The following is an 18,381-nucleotide window of genomic DNA, read 5'->3' as shown; positions in this document are numbered from 1 at the left end:
GCATACAGAGAAACAGTGCTGTGGCTGCTCCCCCTAGTGGCGACATTATCCTGCAGTAATATATGCATTTAATAAATCTGTGCATACAGAGAGACAGTGCTGTGGCTGCTCCCCCTAGTGGCGGCTTTATCCTGCAGGAATGTGTGTATGTAACAGATCTGTGCATACAGAGAAACAGTGCTGTGGCTGCTCCCCCTAGTGGCGGCTTTATCCTGCAGGAATGTGTGTATGTAACAGATCTGTGCATACAGAGAAACAGTGCTGTGGCTGCTCCCCCTAGTGGCGGCTTTATCCTGCAGGAATGTGTGTATGTAACAGATCTGTGCATACAGAGAAACAGTGCTGTGGCTGCTCCCCCTAGTGGCGGCTTTATCCTGCAGGAATGTGTGTATGTAACAGATCTGTGCATACAGAGAAACAGTGCTGTGGCTGCTCCCCCTAGTGGCGGTTTTATCCTGCAGGAATGTGTGTATGTAACAGATCTGTGCATACAGAGAAACAGTGCTGTGGCTGCTCCCCCTAGTGGCGGCTTTATCCTGCAGGAATGTATGCGTTTAACAAATCTGTGCATACAGAGAAACAGTGCTGTGACTGCTCCCCCTAGTGGCGGCTTTATCCTGCAGGAATGTGTGTATGTAACAGATCTGTGCATACAGAGAAAGAGATGTGGCTGCTCCCCCTAGTGGCAGCTTTATCCTGCAGGAATGTGTGCATGTAACAGATCTGTGCATACAGAGAAACGGTGCTGTGGCTGCTCCCCCTAGTGGCAGCTTTATCCTGCAGGAATGTGTGTATGTAACAGATCTGTAAAAACACGACCCAGCAGAGCGACGGTGTGCAGCGAAGTGGTGAGGAGAACCTTTCCGGTAAGACTATCTTTTTCATCAAATATTTGCTGACAAGAGATCTAACAAGACTCAAATGCTATTAGCCCAGTGGGACGCTACTGGTTGAATATAGAGCGGGACGCCGCTATACCTGTTTTGTTGTGGGACTATCACGTCACGGTGCCTCTAACTGTTACCTTGGAGCTTCAGAACTTCGCCAGTGAGTTGGGGAACAACTCGCAATTGTAGTTTTCCCAGTAAAAATTCAGCATTTGCGATATATATGCGTTTTAATTGTGCGATTCTTTTATTGTGTGAATATTCTATGATGTACCTTTTTATTGTCGTTTTAATGTTAGAATATGCCATGTGTAGTTTATAATATCCATCTAGAGTCAGAGTGCCGGTTATAGTGAGCAAGTGTTGTTTTATACATAGCTTTCCTACAGGAGGGCCATATTCTCTCTTTTATTGTCGTTTTTTGCCTTATATATTAATAAATATCTGTGTGATCCCTGTATCCTGAGAGTGCCCAGTTCATTTATCACAAGTTGCACGTTATTTTTAGTGGACTGGGTGAGTCCACTTTACTGAGTGCACCTCTGCTTGGTCTTTGTGTGTTCCTGTGCGCCTCATTTACTACTTTTTTTATGTAACAGATCTGTGCATACAGAGAAACAGTGCTGTGGCTGCTCCCCCTAGTGGCGGCTTTATCCTGCAGGAATGTGTGTATGTAACAGATCTGTGCATACAGAGAAACAGGGCTGTGGCTGCTCCCCCTAGTGGCGGCTTTATCCTGCAGGAATGTGTGTATGTAACAGATCTGTGCATACAGAGAAACAGTGCTGTGGCTGCTCCCCCTAGTGGCGGCTTTATCCTGCAGGAATGTGTGTATGTAACAAATCTGGACATACAGAGAAACAGTGCTGTGGCTGCTCCCCCTAGTGGCGGCATTATCCTGCAGGAATGTGTGTATGTAACAAATCTGGACATACAGAGAAACAGTGCTGTGGCTGCTCCCCCTAGTGGCGGCTTCATCCTGCAGGAATGTGTGCATGTAACAAATCTGGACATACAGAGAAACAGAGCTGAGTACCATGTGCCAATATAATATTCTAAATCAATGTGAATTGAGGCTTTCCAGCGTAATCACCGGTTTCACTCCTGACCCTGTAATGACGACAGGGTAACAGAATCTGTGGTCAATCTGAGCTTGGAAGTTAAAAGGGTTTTACCCACATTTATTACCTACCCACATGGCAGGTTCAAAATGTCTGGTCTCTAGAACCCCCATGATTCCTAAAATGTGGAACTGGAGCCCCCATTCTTCATTAGTGCATGGCCACAGTGAATAGCTCTTCATATGGACGGCGGTCGCGCTTGTTATCTGTGTTGGGGAAATACACGGATGTCATCAGTTTTTTTTGCGGATCTGTGTTTTGCAGACCGCAAAAACACATACGGCCATGTGCATGAGCCCGAATATTGCAGTTTCAAGTGACTGACCACAAGGTTGTATTGCCATACGCATGTTTTGTTCTCAGTACCTCGCTACCACTGAAGTCACACCATGAAAGACTCCTTTTGTGCCCGTCCAGCATTAAAGGAGCACTCCAGGTAAAACTGATACACTGTGCGGGTGGGCTCAAAGCGCCAATTAAAGTGGTATTCTTATCTTATAAAGTGATGACATTGGCTAGGATATGGCATCAAGTTATTATCGGTGGTGGTCTGACCTCCTAGACCCCCCATAGATCCAGTAAATGAAAGGCTGCTGTAGCATTTAGTGCAGACCACCGGCGGTGCAGCCAACCTCTTTCACTTGAACGGGCCATGCTGTGGCCCCCCCCCCCCCTTACTCTCAGGTTTGGTGGTGTACCCCCACAGCAAGGTTAGACCCTCACAGATCATAGAGCGATGGCGTATCCTAGTAGTATGGGAATGTCCCTTTAAAGTGTTAATGCAATGATTGTTGTAAAAAAATGAAAATCAGACATCATATAGTACATGACAATACCTTGGACCAGCCCCGGACCTCACATGGATCCAGAGATCTCCAATTGTTCTGCTAGATTTCAGTTCAGGGGTTGTGTCCTTTCTGCTGCCGGTAACTGCCACAGCTTGTAACAGAGCATATGGCTGGTGGCAGTTGGAGATTTAAACTGAGCACGTGCGACCATCTCAGGAAGATGGATAAAAAATAAGGAAAAGAGCAAACAGCAGGTGGCGCTATACAGATACATTTTATTGAATAACTCAGTAGCTATAGTAAATTTTTAATTACATGCAATTACAAAAATATTCAGATCCAGGGGCTGGTTTGAAAACTGTAGAATATGTTTTGTGACACACAACCCCTTTAAAGAATGTCCTGTACTGGGAGACCATGGAGCCTGTTAGAGGGAAGTACAGACAGAGGAATATCTGCACAGGATTCAATGACATCTGCCAGGAGAAGCGTTAGAAATGTGTCTGGCACAAACAGATGACAAAAACTTCCACGAAATCCTGGCTGCGTCTCCTCCTGCCATCTGCTGCCACCGCGCCAACTGCCGGAGCGACATCAGAGTCAGGAAGCCATTGTTCTGCCCCCCCCCCCCCCATCTCTCTGAACCTTTGATCAGATTGCCTCGCTGCAGTATATATCTATACACATTCTTTAGACGGAGCCGACCCGTTCTTCATCAAGTGGTCGGCCCATCAGTTCCAGGTCTTCAGCCTCACAATGACATGCTCATCCTGACATCCGGCCTTACTGAGCAATGTCTTGCAGTATCTGGGGGATTTCTCCTCAGTAGGGTTCTGGCCTCTAGGACCCCACTGGTTTATAGATCATTGGGAAACGCATTTCAATTGGGTGGAGCTGTAGTTTTTGCACAGCATCACGCTGGAAAAGCCAAGGGGTCCGCAGGGTCTTCAGCGTCTTCATTCTAGTGTTCACTGGACGGACCCTTACGAATTGGACTGGCTGACATAAGCCCTCCGCAACCCACCATATTCAATTATGAGTGCGGGTGACATTTATTTATTATACACACTAAGGCCTCATGCACACGGCGGGTCGGCTATCCACGCCCGCCAGCCCTGTGCACCACGCATCACGGATGCCGACCCATTCACTTGAATTGGTCCGCAATTCCGGAGATGCGGAACGGAGTCACGGAACGGCATACCGGAAGCACTACGGAGTGCTTCCGTGGTGTTTCTTTCCGTTGTTCCACACCGCACATAAATATGACGTGTCATATTTCTTTCCGGTGCAGACAGACCACGGACTCATTCAAGTTGAATGGGTCTGGCCCGCTGCCCGGATGTTGCCCGCGCATTGGGACCGCAATTGCGGTCCCCAATGCACGGAACGGCCGTGTGCATGAGGCCTCATATAGCGTATTCCACAGCGCTTTACAGACATTACCATCACTCACTGTCCCCAATGGAGCTCACAATTAGAGATGAGCAAATTTCATATTTTGAAATTCATTCACGCTTCGTTAGGTGGTAAAAGGTGAATTGCGTTATGGATTCCGTTACCACGGACCATAACGCAATTCTATGACGGAATGCCTTTCGAGGCAATCCGTTATTCATTCCGTCATAATAGAAGTCTATGGGCTGCAAAACGGATCGGTCCCGTTTCCGTTATGCAGGGGAGTCCTCTTCATAAGCGGAAATTCGCTCATCTTTACTCACAATGTAAGTTCCCTTATCAGTCTGTGGGAAGAAACCCGCACAAACACGGGGAGAACATACATACGGAAAACCCCTATGTCGATCATGTTAAAGGGGTTGTCCTTTGCATAGGTCACCAGTATCTGACCGGTGGGGCCCTGACACCCGGGCCCCCTGCCGATCAGCTGTTTGAGAAGGAAGCGGCGCTCCTGTGAGCGCAGCGCCGTACAGTGTATAGCGGCTATGCTTAGGATCGCAGCTAAGCTCCATTTACCTCAGTGGGGCTGAGCTGCTCCTAGGCCACGTGACTGATGAACGTGACATCACTGAAAGCAGCGAGAAGGCCACGGGTCATCAGGATTAACATCTCGGAGAACCCTTTTGGTAACAGAGACACTATCAGAATGCTAAAAAATAGTTAGGGTCAGTTCACATGGAGATTTTTGTGCTGATTTTGGAGCGTTTCTGCCTCAATCAGCTCCAGAATCGCTCCAAAACACCTCAAAACAGCCTCGCATTCATTTCAATGGGAAGCGGCGATTGCTTCTTTTGTACACGTGTAAAAAAAGAAGCAGCGTGCCCTCTCTTGGGGCAGCTGATTTTCCCATTCAAATTAATGGTAAGCAGAAAAAAAAATTGTGCACATATGCGTGTTTTTTCACACGTAAACACGCCAAAAAAATGCTTGTGGGAAAAGCACTATAGCATTTAATAAAGTAAAAAATCTGCCTGAAAAACGCATAGCAAAAAACGTGTCCAAAAACACGTAAAAAAAAACCTGCATAATTTTGAGGCGTAAAAATCTGCTTGGATTCGCCACTTATTTTCTACACGTGTATAATGAAAATCAGCCGTGTGAAGTGAACCTTATACTCACCTTCTCATACCCACTCTGTTTCAGCACCATCACTCCTATCCTCCCCGCCACTGCCTCTATGATAGTATGTTTTGGCAGCATCGATATGTCATGTGACGGCTGCAGCCAATCACTGGTCGCCGTGGTATAAGGCACACACATTTGCCCCATGCCACCCAATACTTCAAATTAAAAAAATGATTCTATTCTCACCTCTTTGTCCCCCTCCATTCTCTGCATCAATGGTCTGTTCCTGTATACAGCATGTGACTGCTGCAGCCTATCCCTGTCCTTAGTGGTAACATGTCGGACAGTGATTGGCTGCAGCAGTCACATGCCGTATCCAGAAAGAGGGAGTACCGGAGGAGCACCACAGAGAACGGAGCTGGAGTAAGGGGGAATATAGAATGTTTTCGTCTTTTTTTTATTTTTTTATCACGGACATCCTCTTTTCGTAAATGAAGTGCAAAGCATGTATGTTCTGTGGCGCAAATGAATCCAGCCTTCTGCTACATATTCACTAATATATCTCCCCCACTATCTCTATAGCTATTACACCCAGTGGAGCTTGTATGGCAGCACATGGAGGTCATCCGGCTCCGAACTAAGGTACCGTATGGATTCTGTGCACTGCCATACATTGTGCACCTGGTTTGACCAAGAGCACTCATCTTAACCACTTCATCACCGCCCATTGACTATAAACGTCCTATGGGCGTGGGTAGTTTATCGCTGAATAGACGTTCTGGAACGTCCTTTCAGAGATGCAGCTGCAGAGCGGGCGGGCGCTGTCAGTGACAGCAGGGCAACCCCGAGAGAAGGCAGGGACAGTTCCCAGGTGTCCCTGCCTTCTGGATTGCTGCATACACAGTGATTACCGAGCGCTGTGCATACAGAGCAGGAAGCGCTATGCCGCTTCCTGTCCCGGCCCCGCGGTCATGTGATCGACGGGGGCCGGGTGAGTGCAGGAGCTGTCGGGTCTTTTCCAGACCTCGATCAGCCCTGCTGAAAAAGTGAAATTTTGAAATTTCACCTCTATTTTTACCATTAACATGAAGTACAATGTGTCATGAGAAAACCAGTCTCTGAATGGCTTGGATAAGTAAAAGCTTTCCAAAGTGACACATGCCAGATTTTCAAATTTAGGCCTGGTCAGGAAAGGGTGTAAATGGCCCTGGTCTGGAAGTGGTTAAATTGATTACCTTAGAAACCAATGTAATTGTGAATGGAATATTTTTTAGATCATACGTGTAGATCATTCGTAATTGGCCTGTGTAAAAAGTTCCGGCAATCACCCGATAAATGCCCATTTTTCTGGAGATGGTGTCTATTTGCTGGCACCAAAAATCATTGGGGGTCATTTATCAAACAGAAATATGCCTAAATTAGGCGTATTTCTGGCGCAGATTGTGGAGCAAAGGTCCTTTGTTGCGCAATCAGCGATTTCTCCCCGCTCACGCTAGGTCTAAAAAAGTGGGTGGGGAAGGGGATGGGCCGCTAGGTCCGTCTCATTGACCATTTTCCACGCCTGTTTTAGGAGTAGAAAATGGTCTAAACGTCAGACAGCAAGGAAGCTGCCTTCCATTTAGAAGTGGCGGAGGATCTGCCGAGGCCGGCGCTAGCTGTAGGGGATACGAAGACCAGCGTAAATGTGCCCCATTGTTTCTCTGCAGCAGATTGGGCTGTATAAACATATATCACCATGAAGGTGTATGGGGACCAGTAGTCGTCACTTGTCCTCAGTACGGCTTATAGGGTTCTTGCCTGTAAGTGCAGCCCTCATCTCCCTAACGATTAGGCAGTTGTTATGTTTTGTTCGTTCCCGATAATTGTCTGCAAAATCTGTCTGTAGAAATCACAGGCAGGGTACTTACTAGTTAGTTTTAGTAAACTTCATAGAACTAATTAAATTAAGATTTTCAAAAATTTAAACTTTTTAAATTAATTCATGGAAAAACTAAGTCAGACCTCTGAATTTCTCAAAGGGGCTCTCCAGGAATGATTTAAAATGGCCTCCATTAAACTGTCCTAGAATGTGAGCAGGACTGGTGGCCTCCACTTGCAGAACTTCCTAAGGGGTGAGAGGACGGGGCCTCACCACTTACTACATTCTGATACTTGCATGTACTACGTATTGGTGAGTGTTCCTGTCAGGCTGCTCAGCCATGATGGCACATCGTAGGCAGGATCATATCATTACCATCTAGTGTACAGCAGTGTAGTGAGTCCCTGCCCCTCACCTCACCCCCTAGGCAGCTCTGCAAGTGGTGGCAACCAATCCTACTCACATATTTAGACGGGTTGCTGGTGGCCATTTTTAATCAACCCCTTTAAAAATCCCATAGAATGGGGGACCTGCAAAAGGGAAGATGACTTAAAGGGAACCTGTCATCAACTTTACCTCACTGAGGGCAGCATAAAGTAGTGACAGAACTGCTGATGTCAGCGATGTGTCACTCATGAGCTAAAAGTAAGTAGTTGCTGAGAACCAGCATCATAATCATTGCAGCCCGGGCCTGGAGAAGAGTCCAGTCTACCTGAGAAGAGTCCTGGTTATTATCATCTCCTGCTCTCACCCATCTGCTGATGATTGGCAGTTCTCTCCTAGAGAGAAAGGGAGAAAACTAGGTAGAAGACGGTCAGTCATCAGCAGGAGAGCAGGAATCCATGAATAACCAGGACTCTTCTCAGGTGGCCGGGACTCTTTTCCGGGCCCAGTCTGCAATGATTGTGATGTTGATTCTTTGCAACCACCTTTTTTTAACTTATAAATGACAGACCGGTAAAATCAACTCGCCTGTGTCTACTTTATACTGCCGTTAGTATGGGTAGCATAACGTTGATGACAGGTTCCGTTTAAGCTACTTTCACATCTGCGTTTTTAATTCTGGATTTGGGATCCGGCTGAGGATCTCAAAGCCGGAATTAAATGACAATGAATTGGGACAAAACTGAACCAACGGGGACAAGACTGCTCAGGATGCATAAGTATGCATCCGTTCCGTTTTGTTGCGCCTTGGTACCGGACACAAAACCACCTCAAGCTGCGGTTTTGTGTCCGGTTTGCAAAACTGAAAAAAAACTGATCTGGCATGAAAATCAATGTAAGTCAATGGTGCTGGATCAGTTTTTTTGTTAGTGGAAAAAAAACTGATCCGGTGCGGATTGACTTACAGTGATTTTCATACTGGATCCGCAATACACTACGGACGTGTGCATGGACCCTTACAGTGATTTTCATACTGGATCCGCAATACACTACTGACGTGTGCTTGGACCCTTACAGTGATTTTCATACCGGATCCGGTTTGTTCCTTTCTGATTTAATACAACCAGATCCAGCCGAAACGGATGCATCCAGATGTATTAAATGGCACAGATTGTTTAAATCTGGTTTTGAGATGCTCTGCCGGATTTAACAGCGTAGATATGAACATAGCCTTACCTGCTTCCCGGAGCCGGCTCCTCGATCCTTCTCCTGCAGGCCTGCGATGCTCCGATGGGCTCCAGCGATGTCAACATTGACATCACTGCAGCCAATCACAAGCTGTGGTGGTGTCCACCTCCCCTTGCGTCATGACAAATGGTCACATGGTCGCAAGGTGATCTGAACTCCGCCATGGCCTGTGATTGGCTGCGGCAATATCGACATCGCTGGAGCCCAGCGGAGCATCGCAGGCCTGCAGGAGAAGGATCGAGGAGCCGGCTCCGGGAACATGTAAGTCAGCCTCCCTTTGCAGGTCCCACAGGGGATAACTACCAGATTGGTGGGGGTCCTACCAGTGGGACATGTCGCACATGCGCACGGCGGCTCCATTCATTTCTATGGGAGTTCTGCAGATAGGGGATAGCTCGTACCTTCCAGAATACCCCTTTAAACTCATTCAGGCTGCAACAATCATGGCGTGACTTGGGATCTCTATGTAGCAGTCGCAGAGTGACTCCCACGTTGCTGTGACCGTGACCCCAGAATTGCAAAAAATCCAACCCTGCAGATTTTTTTTTCTCTGGCTGCAGTACTACACAGGGATCTTGGCCTAAGTTGCCAGGTAGCCCGGGGCCAGGTCTTGCACGTAAAGGTTCAGCCTCTCTATCTGTGTGCGCCGACCTCTTCACATGTGACACAACATTGTGATTTCAGCTCTGGATCGGCCGGTGTTATTCTGGAAGAGGACGCCATGCTTCTGCGAGACACTGTGATTCAGTGACTCACGAGCCTTTTATTGTTGAGACCCTGCTGTTCCGCTGCAGAATAACAGGATGATTAACAGTAATAACAGAGCCGGCTGCGGGGCCCATCTGAATCACTGCTGTTCACTTCCTTACTGCCAGCCTTATGGCTAAACCAGACTTGCCGTAAACTACATTTTATTTAGAGTCTCTTCTTTAATCGTTTCGCTGCCGCGTTTTTAGCCTCTCTGCGCTGTTCAAGGGGTTGTATTATGTCTTCTACAGCTATAGTCTATTGTGTCAGAAAAAACGTCTTGCTCCGCACCACATAGCGGGCAGAAAAACACTTTTCTGTCCGCGATGGGGACGCAACCAAACGGAATGGACTGCATTTTGGTGCATTCCGTTTCGTTCAGTTCAGTTTTGTCCCAATTGACCATGAATGGGGAAAAAACTGAAGCGTTTTCCCCCCGCTATTGAGATCCTATGACGGATCTCAATAGCGGAATTGAAGACGCAGATGTGAAAAGTAGCCTAAGACCCTTTCTGCTCAGTCCCATCATCAGAGAAATGAGTGTTTGCCCATGCGCCGTCTGATCGCCGCCGTGCTTTCGCAGTGCAGCGATCAGAAACAAACGTTCGAATGAGCTCTTGTTTTGACAGTCATTGACCCATGATCAAGGGCCCTAAATCTAGGGAATCGTTTTTATTACCAATATTATCTGGCGTTATTTGAACTATATTACATTTCCAAAAGTTTTGGGAGTGGCCACTTTGACATCGGCCATTGTTCCCCAGGACGTATCATGAATATTATATTGTGTAAAGCGGTCGCTAGAGACTTGTGGAGCGCTCTGACTTGTGTGGCCGCCTTCCATCTCCGCTGTGCAGGAGGGGGTGATTCAGGGCAGAAACATTTCCCCTTGCACTGCTCATCACACCGAGTAACGGCGGCGTCCGTCTCAAGTTGGCAATTAACTTTCATGCACAGAAGAAGACGGGCTATCCTGCACACCCATCTGGGTTAGGACTTCAATGGTTGTAATGGGGCACCGAGGAGCCTTTACTTTTAGCACGCTGGCAGTTTGATATTGTAATGTCTCTGAACTGACGAGATGCTGTGCTTTTCCTTCCCTTGTCAGGATATACCACCGATGTCCAGTCGGTGGGCATCTCCCTTCTGTGGCATGGGTTGATCGCCAGAATGAAGTGACCCACCGTGTGCCTGCCCAGGACAAGCTGAGCGAGACTGACAGGAGGCAAGCACTACAATGCATTTTTAGCCCCGCTGCCACTTGTTCAGGTGGGGATAACAGCCGAAATCCCACTAGTAGCGGGCAGGGTTGGAGGTAACTTAGATCCTGGCCGTTTAACCTCTTTAGATGGCGCGTTCAATAGCAACCATGGCATCTAAGGTACTTAAGTAGAAGTGAATGTGCACCCACCGGGGGAAAGACCTGCACCTGTCTGACATTTATGGCCTATCCTGTGGATATGCCATAAATATCCAGATGGGAATAACCCTTTAAGGGGTTAAAGGGCATCTGTCAGGAGATTTGTACCTATGACACTGACTGACATGTTACATGTGCGCTTGGCAGCCGAAGGCATCTGTGTTGGTCCCATGTTCATCTGTGTCTGCATTGCTGGGAAAAATTAGGTTTTATTATATGCAAATGAGCCTCTAGGAGCAACGGGGGCGTTACCGTTACACCTAGAGGCTCAGCCCTCTCTACAGTGCCGCACCTTCTCCAATTTGATTGACAGGACCAGGTGTGATGACGTTTTTAGTGGCTGGCCCTGTCAATGAAAGTGCAGAGGGCGCAGCAGTTGCAGAGAGAGCAGAGCCTATAGGGGCTCATTTGCATGTATTAAAACATAATTTTATCAGTAATGCAGGCACATATGAACATGGGACCGACACAGATGTCTTCACCTGCCAAGCGCACATGGAACATGTCAGACAGTGTCATAGGGACAAAACTGCTGACAGATGCCCTTTAAGATACTGGCTGTGGAGGTCACTTGACCACAGTAGATGACTTCACTAGAATTCATGGGCAGGAGGCCAGGAGATAATCCTCAATGAAGGCGTTTGCAGCAATTCCTCTACATTTTCTTAGGATGCCTCTTGGTCGTCAGGCTGGGTTTGAATTCAGATACTTGAGGGATGGGCGTCTTGGACGGATGGGCAGAAACCTTGTAGTGTCAATGTCAGTCCTCCCTCCAGCCGTACACATCCTGTTCCCTTTGATCTTCTGCGCTCCCCCTTCCTCCTGTGTATAATTAGCGCGCTGTAAACACCATTTTTTGGGCCGAGATGAAGGCAGGTAATGGATTCATCTATTTTTATGTATTTCCAGGCTTTGGTTTATGTGGCAGCTTGGAGATCATCTTCAATCACTGAACGCGTTTTATGGATTGCTTTCTCACACCCCTGTCTGGGGTGATGCTCCTGACTTTGTCTGGGGGGGGGGGGACGGACACTGTCATGGAAGATGCGCTGGAAATGAAGCTCAGTTTTGATTTTTGCCCGACACTTCGCAGGAATTCTCCCCATTGTTTATGTATCCGAACGGATACTGGTCTGGAAAGTTGGCAGAAACCTCGCTTTCTGTATCGCGACGGCGACTGCCAAATACAAAACGGATCCTTCTAATTAGAGACAAGAGTGAACGGCAGGAGGCTGTCATGTTTCATTCTGCAGCTCTGGATGTGTATGGAGCGTAGGATACCTCGTATTACACAACCACAGATTATCAGTTGCTCAATTTTAGTGGAAATATTTTGCTTTTCTTTGCAAAAGTTTAGCGCTCATCTGCCTCTAAGGGAAGGCTGCACCATCTGGTCTGAGGGCCACATATCACTCAGAAGGTCCACATTAAAAGTTAAAGGGGTATTCTAGTTATTTCCAGTTATTTTCTATCCACATCTAAAAGCAGGACTCATAGGTTTTCTCTATGTGTAGGTGAGTAAAGCAGGACTCATGGGCTATCTTTGTGTGGGCGGGGGGGGGGGGGGTCGGGACTCACAGGCCTTTTCTGAGTAGGTGGAGTGAGCAGGACTCACAGGCTTTTCTATGAGTTGGCAGGGGAAGCAGAACTCACAGCGTTTCTCTAAGTAGGTGTTCGTAGCAGGACTCGCAGGCTTATCTATGAGTAGATGAGGGGAACAGGACTCACCGGCCTTCTCTATGAGCAAGACTCATAGGCTTTTCTAGGAATTAGGTGGGGGAGCAGGACTCACAGGCTTTCTCTATAAGTAGGCAGAGGGAACAGAACTTCGGCTTTCTCTATGAGTAGGTGGGGGTAGCAGGACTCGCAGGCTTTTCTATGAGCAGAAGGGCAAGCAGCACTCATAGACTTTTGGAGCAGGACTCACAGGCTTTCTCTATGTGTAGGTGGGAGTAGCAGGACTCGCATGCTTTTCTATGAGTAGGTAGGGAAAGCAGCCATCATAGGCTTTTCTATGAATTAGGTGCGGGAGCGGGACTCACCATAGTTTCTATGAGTAGGTGGTGGTAGCAGGACTCACAGGCTTTTCTTTGCGTAGACGAAGGGATCAGGACTCACCGGCTTTCTCTATGTGTAAGTGCGGGGAGCAGGACTCGCAGCATTTCTCTGTGAGTAGTCACGGGGAGCAGGACTCTATGGCTTTCTCTATGACTAGGGACGGGGGGCAGGACTCGCAGCATTTCTCTGTGAGTAGGCACGGGGAGCAGGACTCACTGGCTTTCTCTATAAGTAGGAATGGGGGGCAGAACTCGCAGCATTTCTCTGAGTAGGCACAGGGAGCAGGACTCACTGGCTTTCTCTATAAGTAGGAACGGGGGGCAGGACTCGCAGCATTTCTCTGTGAGTAGGCACGGGGAGCAGGACTCACTGGCTTTCTCTATAAGTAGTAACGGGGGGCAGAACTCGCAGCATTTCTCTGTGAGTAGGCACGGGGAGCAGGACTCACTGGCTTTCTCTAAAAGTAGACGAGGGGAGCAGAACTCGCAGCATTTCTCTGTGAGTAGGCACGGGGAGCAGGACTCACTGGCTTTCTCTATAAGTAGACGAGGGGAGCAGAACTCGCAGCATTTCTCTGTGAGTAGGCACGGGGAGCAGGACTCACTGGCTTTCTCTATAAGTAGACGAGGGGAGCAGGACTCGCAGCATTTCTCTGTGAGTAGGCACGGGGAGCAGGACTCACTGGCTTTCTCTATAAGTAGACGAGGGGAGCAGAACTCTGGCTTTCTCTATGAATAAGGCGGGGGAACAGGACTTGTAGGGGTGCAGAACTTGCAGCAGTTAAACAGCTTTTTACATAAACATTGTGAATCAGATTATAGAAACCTACCGTAATATCCCCGAGCTCAGACTCTCCTCCTCTAGTCTATGGCGCAGATGGGAGATCAGTTTTTAACAGTGTCTTCATCAGAAGAGCGGCACAATGAACTGGATTTATTTAAAAAATGTAGTATTTATGAAGAAAAATACTGGTGTAAGTGTATGTTCTATGCACGGAAGCCAGAATTGTATCAAAAGTTTTTACCAACTTATGGGTGATTTTGATAAATTTGGCACTATTTTTGCTATTTTGTAAGTTGGTGCACCCCATCACCAATTTGATAAATCTGCTCCAATGGTATCTTGACTTACATTATCCCTAATGCTGACCGTAGATGTGAAGATTCCCCCCACCCCTTGTTCTATACTTTAAAGAAGCACTCTCACAAAAATTACTATTCTCTGACCTGTTAGAAAGGTACATGATGTAAACTGTAGTGAAGGTAATCTTCTTACCAGAGCCTGTATTTGTGAGTTGTAACCTCCCTTCTGATCCTCAGCTGTGTCATGTGACCAACACTCTGATCTCCAACTGACACAGGACAGGAAGTCGTTCCTATGAGACTGAAATTGAGGTTCCCATAGGAAGATGCTGTGTTATTTGGAAAGTCAGAGTGCTGGTCACATGACACAGCTGAGGAACAGAAGGGAGGTTATAATTCACAAATACAGTCACTGGTAAGAAAATTACCTTCACTACAGTTTATATCATGTACCTTTCTAACATGTCATGTCCAAAAAAAATTGTGGGAGAGCCACTTTAAGGTAGATAGAGCCTTCTCCACCAGACTGCTATTACTGCTACATTACCTTAACTAAATACAGATGTGAAGGGATTGAATACTTCTGAATACTATTTTATGTAGGTGCTATACATGCTAAAAGGGGGTTGACCGCCTAAGTGGGGGCTGGTGCCTCTGCAGTATATTTCACAAATACTACTGGAGAATCGTTCTCGCCCTAAGGGCTCATGCACACGTGCGTATTCTTTTTCCGTTTCGGTTCCGTTTTTTTTTTCATAGATCCGTATGCGGAACCATTCACTTTTATGGGGCTTAAAAGTAAACGGAAATGACACCGTGTGTATTCCGTGTCCGCATGTCCGTTCCACCCAAAAAAATAGAACATGTCCTATTCTTGTCCGTTTTCCAGATAAGGACAGGCATTATTAAAATGTATCCGCAAAAAAACGGATGCAACACAGACGTCACACCGATGTCATCCGTTTTTTTTTTGTGGATCCGTGTTTTGCGGACCCCAAAATACATACGGTCGTGTGCATGAGCCCTAAGGGTGCGGCCACACGGCCAGATTTCCTGATGCATTTTTGGAAGCCACAGTTAGGAGTGGATCATAAAAGGAGAGACCGTATAAAGGACAGATACAACTTCTCCTGTTATTTGAATTCATTCCTGGTCTAAAACTGCCTGCAGAAACCTGACCGTGTGAACGTACCCTAATAGATAATTGGAGTGGAGGTGCAGTTAACATATTGGCATTCGTCTATACATCTACATCTTGTGGTTATGCACTGTCCCGACCATAACCCACTCCTTCCTGTATGTGACACATTGCAGGCCTCCCTTTCATGCCTTATCTGTATTCCTTCCCTTATATATCCACTGCCGTCCATTCTGCCGTCCCTCAGGTTCGCTGTTATGACATTTCTGTAAATTTAAGTTAAACCAGACAGTGAAAATAATATTGGATGAGTCACCTATTTCACAGCAAAATGGTAAAATGCAGCCGGGACGCCGAGCAGTGTCGGTTACCGTCTAATGGACCTTCCTAAAAGGAGCAGGAGATCCGTGATGGGTCTTGTCGACGAGGAAAGTGTAATGCAATCCTGGACACGTGCAAAGTTCAGCATTCATGGAGGAAGAATCATTTTACTGACTCTTAGAAACGAGGAAAATAATAGTCTGCACTAAATGAGACTTATGACGACCCAAAATGACATCAGAAAATAGTGTTCTAGAGGGTTGGTCCTCATAAAGAAGAGGCCATGGAGTTATAACTCTGGTGTAGATCCAGGGTTGGTCTTCTCAAAGAGGTGGTTCTATGGTGGATTGTATATAATGGGTGCGAGTGACTTGCCAAATCTCAAATTCCAATCTGCCAAGCTCTTCAGTGATACACCCAGAGGTCACAATAACACCTGCACAGACAATTTAGTCTAATAGAAGTCTCTGGGGTTCATTTACTAACCAGAAAACGCTGATCTCAATAAATGACCTCTTCTATTTCTACACGACACCTTCTTTGGTCCAGAGCGCTGTATCGTCACAGCCTGTCCATTCCCTGCCGCCCGCACCATTAAACCTGCTGCGGGTGGCAGTAACTTAACGGACCTGACACAACGCTCTGGATCACCACGGGAGCAGAAGCCTCCCGCTGTAACAGCCGGCACTGGAAATAACTTCAGTGTTGGCTTCTTAACTACCTAGATGCCGCGGTCAATAGCGACTGCAGGATCTAGACAGTTAGGCTTCATACACACAGCCGTAGTTTTGGTCCGCATCCAGTCAGTTTTTTTGCAAATCGGATGCAGTCCTATTCATCTCAAGGGGGGCAGCAAAAGATGTGGGCAACATCCGTATGTCCGCTCCGCGGCCCCGTAAAAAAATGCTATCTGTTTTGCAGACCATAATAGGACTTTTCTCTAGATGGGGGAAAAAAAGGTATCATGCCCAAAGCCAGGATTCATGTTTTGCAGATCCGCGATTTGTAGAACGATTTGTAGACCACGGCCATGTGCATGAGGCCTTAAAGGGAAAGGGCTCCCTGTCATCATTGGCTCCCAGTGAACTCAATCGCGGGCTGCCCATGGGGTGGCGTGGCAGCTGGGTAGGCTGTATGTCTATCAGAGTATGCCTAATAGACTGCCTGTACAGTGATAGGCTATAATGCATTGGTGTATAAGACATAAAAGCCATGTCTCCTAGTGGGACTAAAAAAAATAAAATTACGTTAATAATTCGAAAAAACATTTTTTTCAATAAAGTGGTTTTATTTAGTGAAAATGGTAAAAAAAAAAAACACATTTGATGTCACCCTGCTCACCACAGCCAGTAATAAAAATTACATTTATACTGCCCCATAAGCAACATGCAAAAAATACAGAAGTTTTTTTTTCCTATTCACCCCCACCCCAAATAAATTAATGTCAATAAGTCCCATGTACCCCAAAAACGGACCATTGGAAACCACATCTCTTCCCTCAAAAAACAAGTCACATAAAGCTCCAACAGCGCAAAAATGAATGAATTCCGTCTCTTGGACTGCAGCGACATAGCGAAGCGTGCTATTGAGAAAAAGTAGTAAAAAAATAAAATGAAACACATAAAACTATAGATGGTTGTAATCGTGCTGACCCACAGGAGAACAGTAACATCACATGGTGAATGTCGGAAATTTGAAGTGTAAAACACAGTGGAGGAACTATTTTTTTTTTCTCCATTATCACCCAAAAAAGGTTGTATGTACCCCAGAATGGTGTCACTAAGGGTCCATTCACACGTCCGCAAAACACAGACACTGGCCATGTGCGTTCCACATTTTGCGGACCGCACATGGCCGGCACTTAGTAAAAAATGCCTAATCTTGTCTGCAATTGCGGACAAACACGCCCTGTAAACAACAAGCTCTCACGTGGCAAAGTTGACAGAAAAATAAAAAAGTTACGACCAGAAAAAAAACTTATTTTGTTCTCCTCCGTACTGTGGTTCAAAATGCCCCTCAAAAATGCTAAGAAGAGTATTTTTACTCTTCCGGAAAAAATGTAGGGTCGACCTCTGGCCGAGAGTCAGATATTGAGGATAAGTCTAAAATAAGACTCCTTTAGTGTCACTCAGCTCTTATGTCATTCTACCCGTGAAATGGTTCAGAAAGTGTAATTGCATGTTCCCGGGAAATTCAGTAATAAATCAGGTGGCTGCAGGGGAAATAGAAATTGCTTGTGGTTTCCCAGAGCGGGCCTGCTGCTGTTTGACCGGATCCTGTGGGTGCGTGGGTGGCTTTATTCTCCGGGGTCGGGTCACCGGCCTCACAGCTTGATGACTGCTGTGAACGTACAGCACAATATTCTCATCATTTTATACTTTTTTCAGAGGCCGAAGATATAGAATTGTTTACACCAGCCGTCCGCAGTGTCCACGGTGAAGGTGGTCATACACATTAGAAGATCGATGAAGGGTCCAGCCAATCATCTCATGACTATGGGGGCTTTACCGACCCACCGCCATCGGCTGATGTTGGTGAAGAGAAAGCTTGACCTTTTGGATTTTCAACATGTCTGATCCTTTGCCCCCAGTGGGGTTTGGCAGTGACTTTTTCTGCACTCCCATGGAGAACACATGCACACTTGGCTGAGCCAAGAGTGCACTTAGAGGTCGGGGGAGTAGCGGTTGCCCATCTTTAGTCACTGTGACTTACTCAGGTGAAGCACTTGCTTTTTTTCTTGCTCGTGACTTCCAGGGCTTTTCAGCTACAGGACGAGCTCTCACGTGTGTGAACATACATGTCACTC

The 18,381-nt window shown here is 46.8% G+C and overlaps 1 protein-coding gene across 2 annotated transcripts in view; it reads left to right on the top strand.

Moving 5' to 3' along the window:
• The window catches only part of NSMCE2 (NSE2 (MMS21) homolog, SMC5-SMC6 complex SUMO ligase), a 274,166-nt gene that overhangs the window by 42,854 nt on the left and 212,931 nt on the right, over positions 1–18,381 (top strand). The window contains exon 1 of one of the 2 annotated variants that reach the window (XM_040431683.1): positions 11,752–11,852. The exons of the other annotated variant lie outside the window; for it this stretch is intronic. Within the exon in view, the coding sequence (XP_040287617.1) occupies positions 11,843–11,852 (10 nt within the window). The 5' untranslated portion in view covers positions 11,752–11,842. Of the gene's footprint in view, positions 1–11,751; positions 11,853–18,381 lie in introns of those variants that run through there. 2 annotated transcript variants of the gene reach the window in all.

This window comes from Bufo bufo, chromosome 5, assembly GCF_905171765.1.
Source record: "Bufo bufo chromosome 5, aBufBuf1.1, whole genome shotgun sequence".
Classification (NCBI taxonomy): Eukaryota; Metazoa; Chordata; class Amphibia; order Anura; family Bufonidae; genus Bufo; species Bufo bufo.
This window is presented reverse-complemented; position numbering and strand designations above follow the sequence as displayed.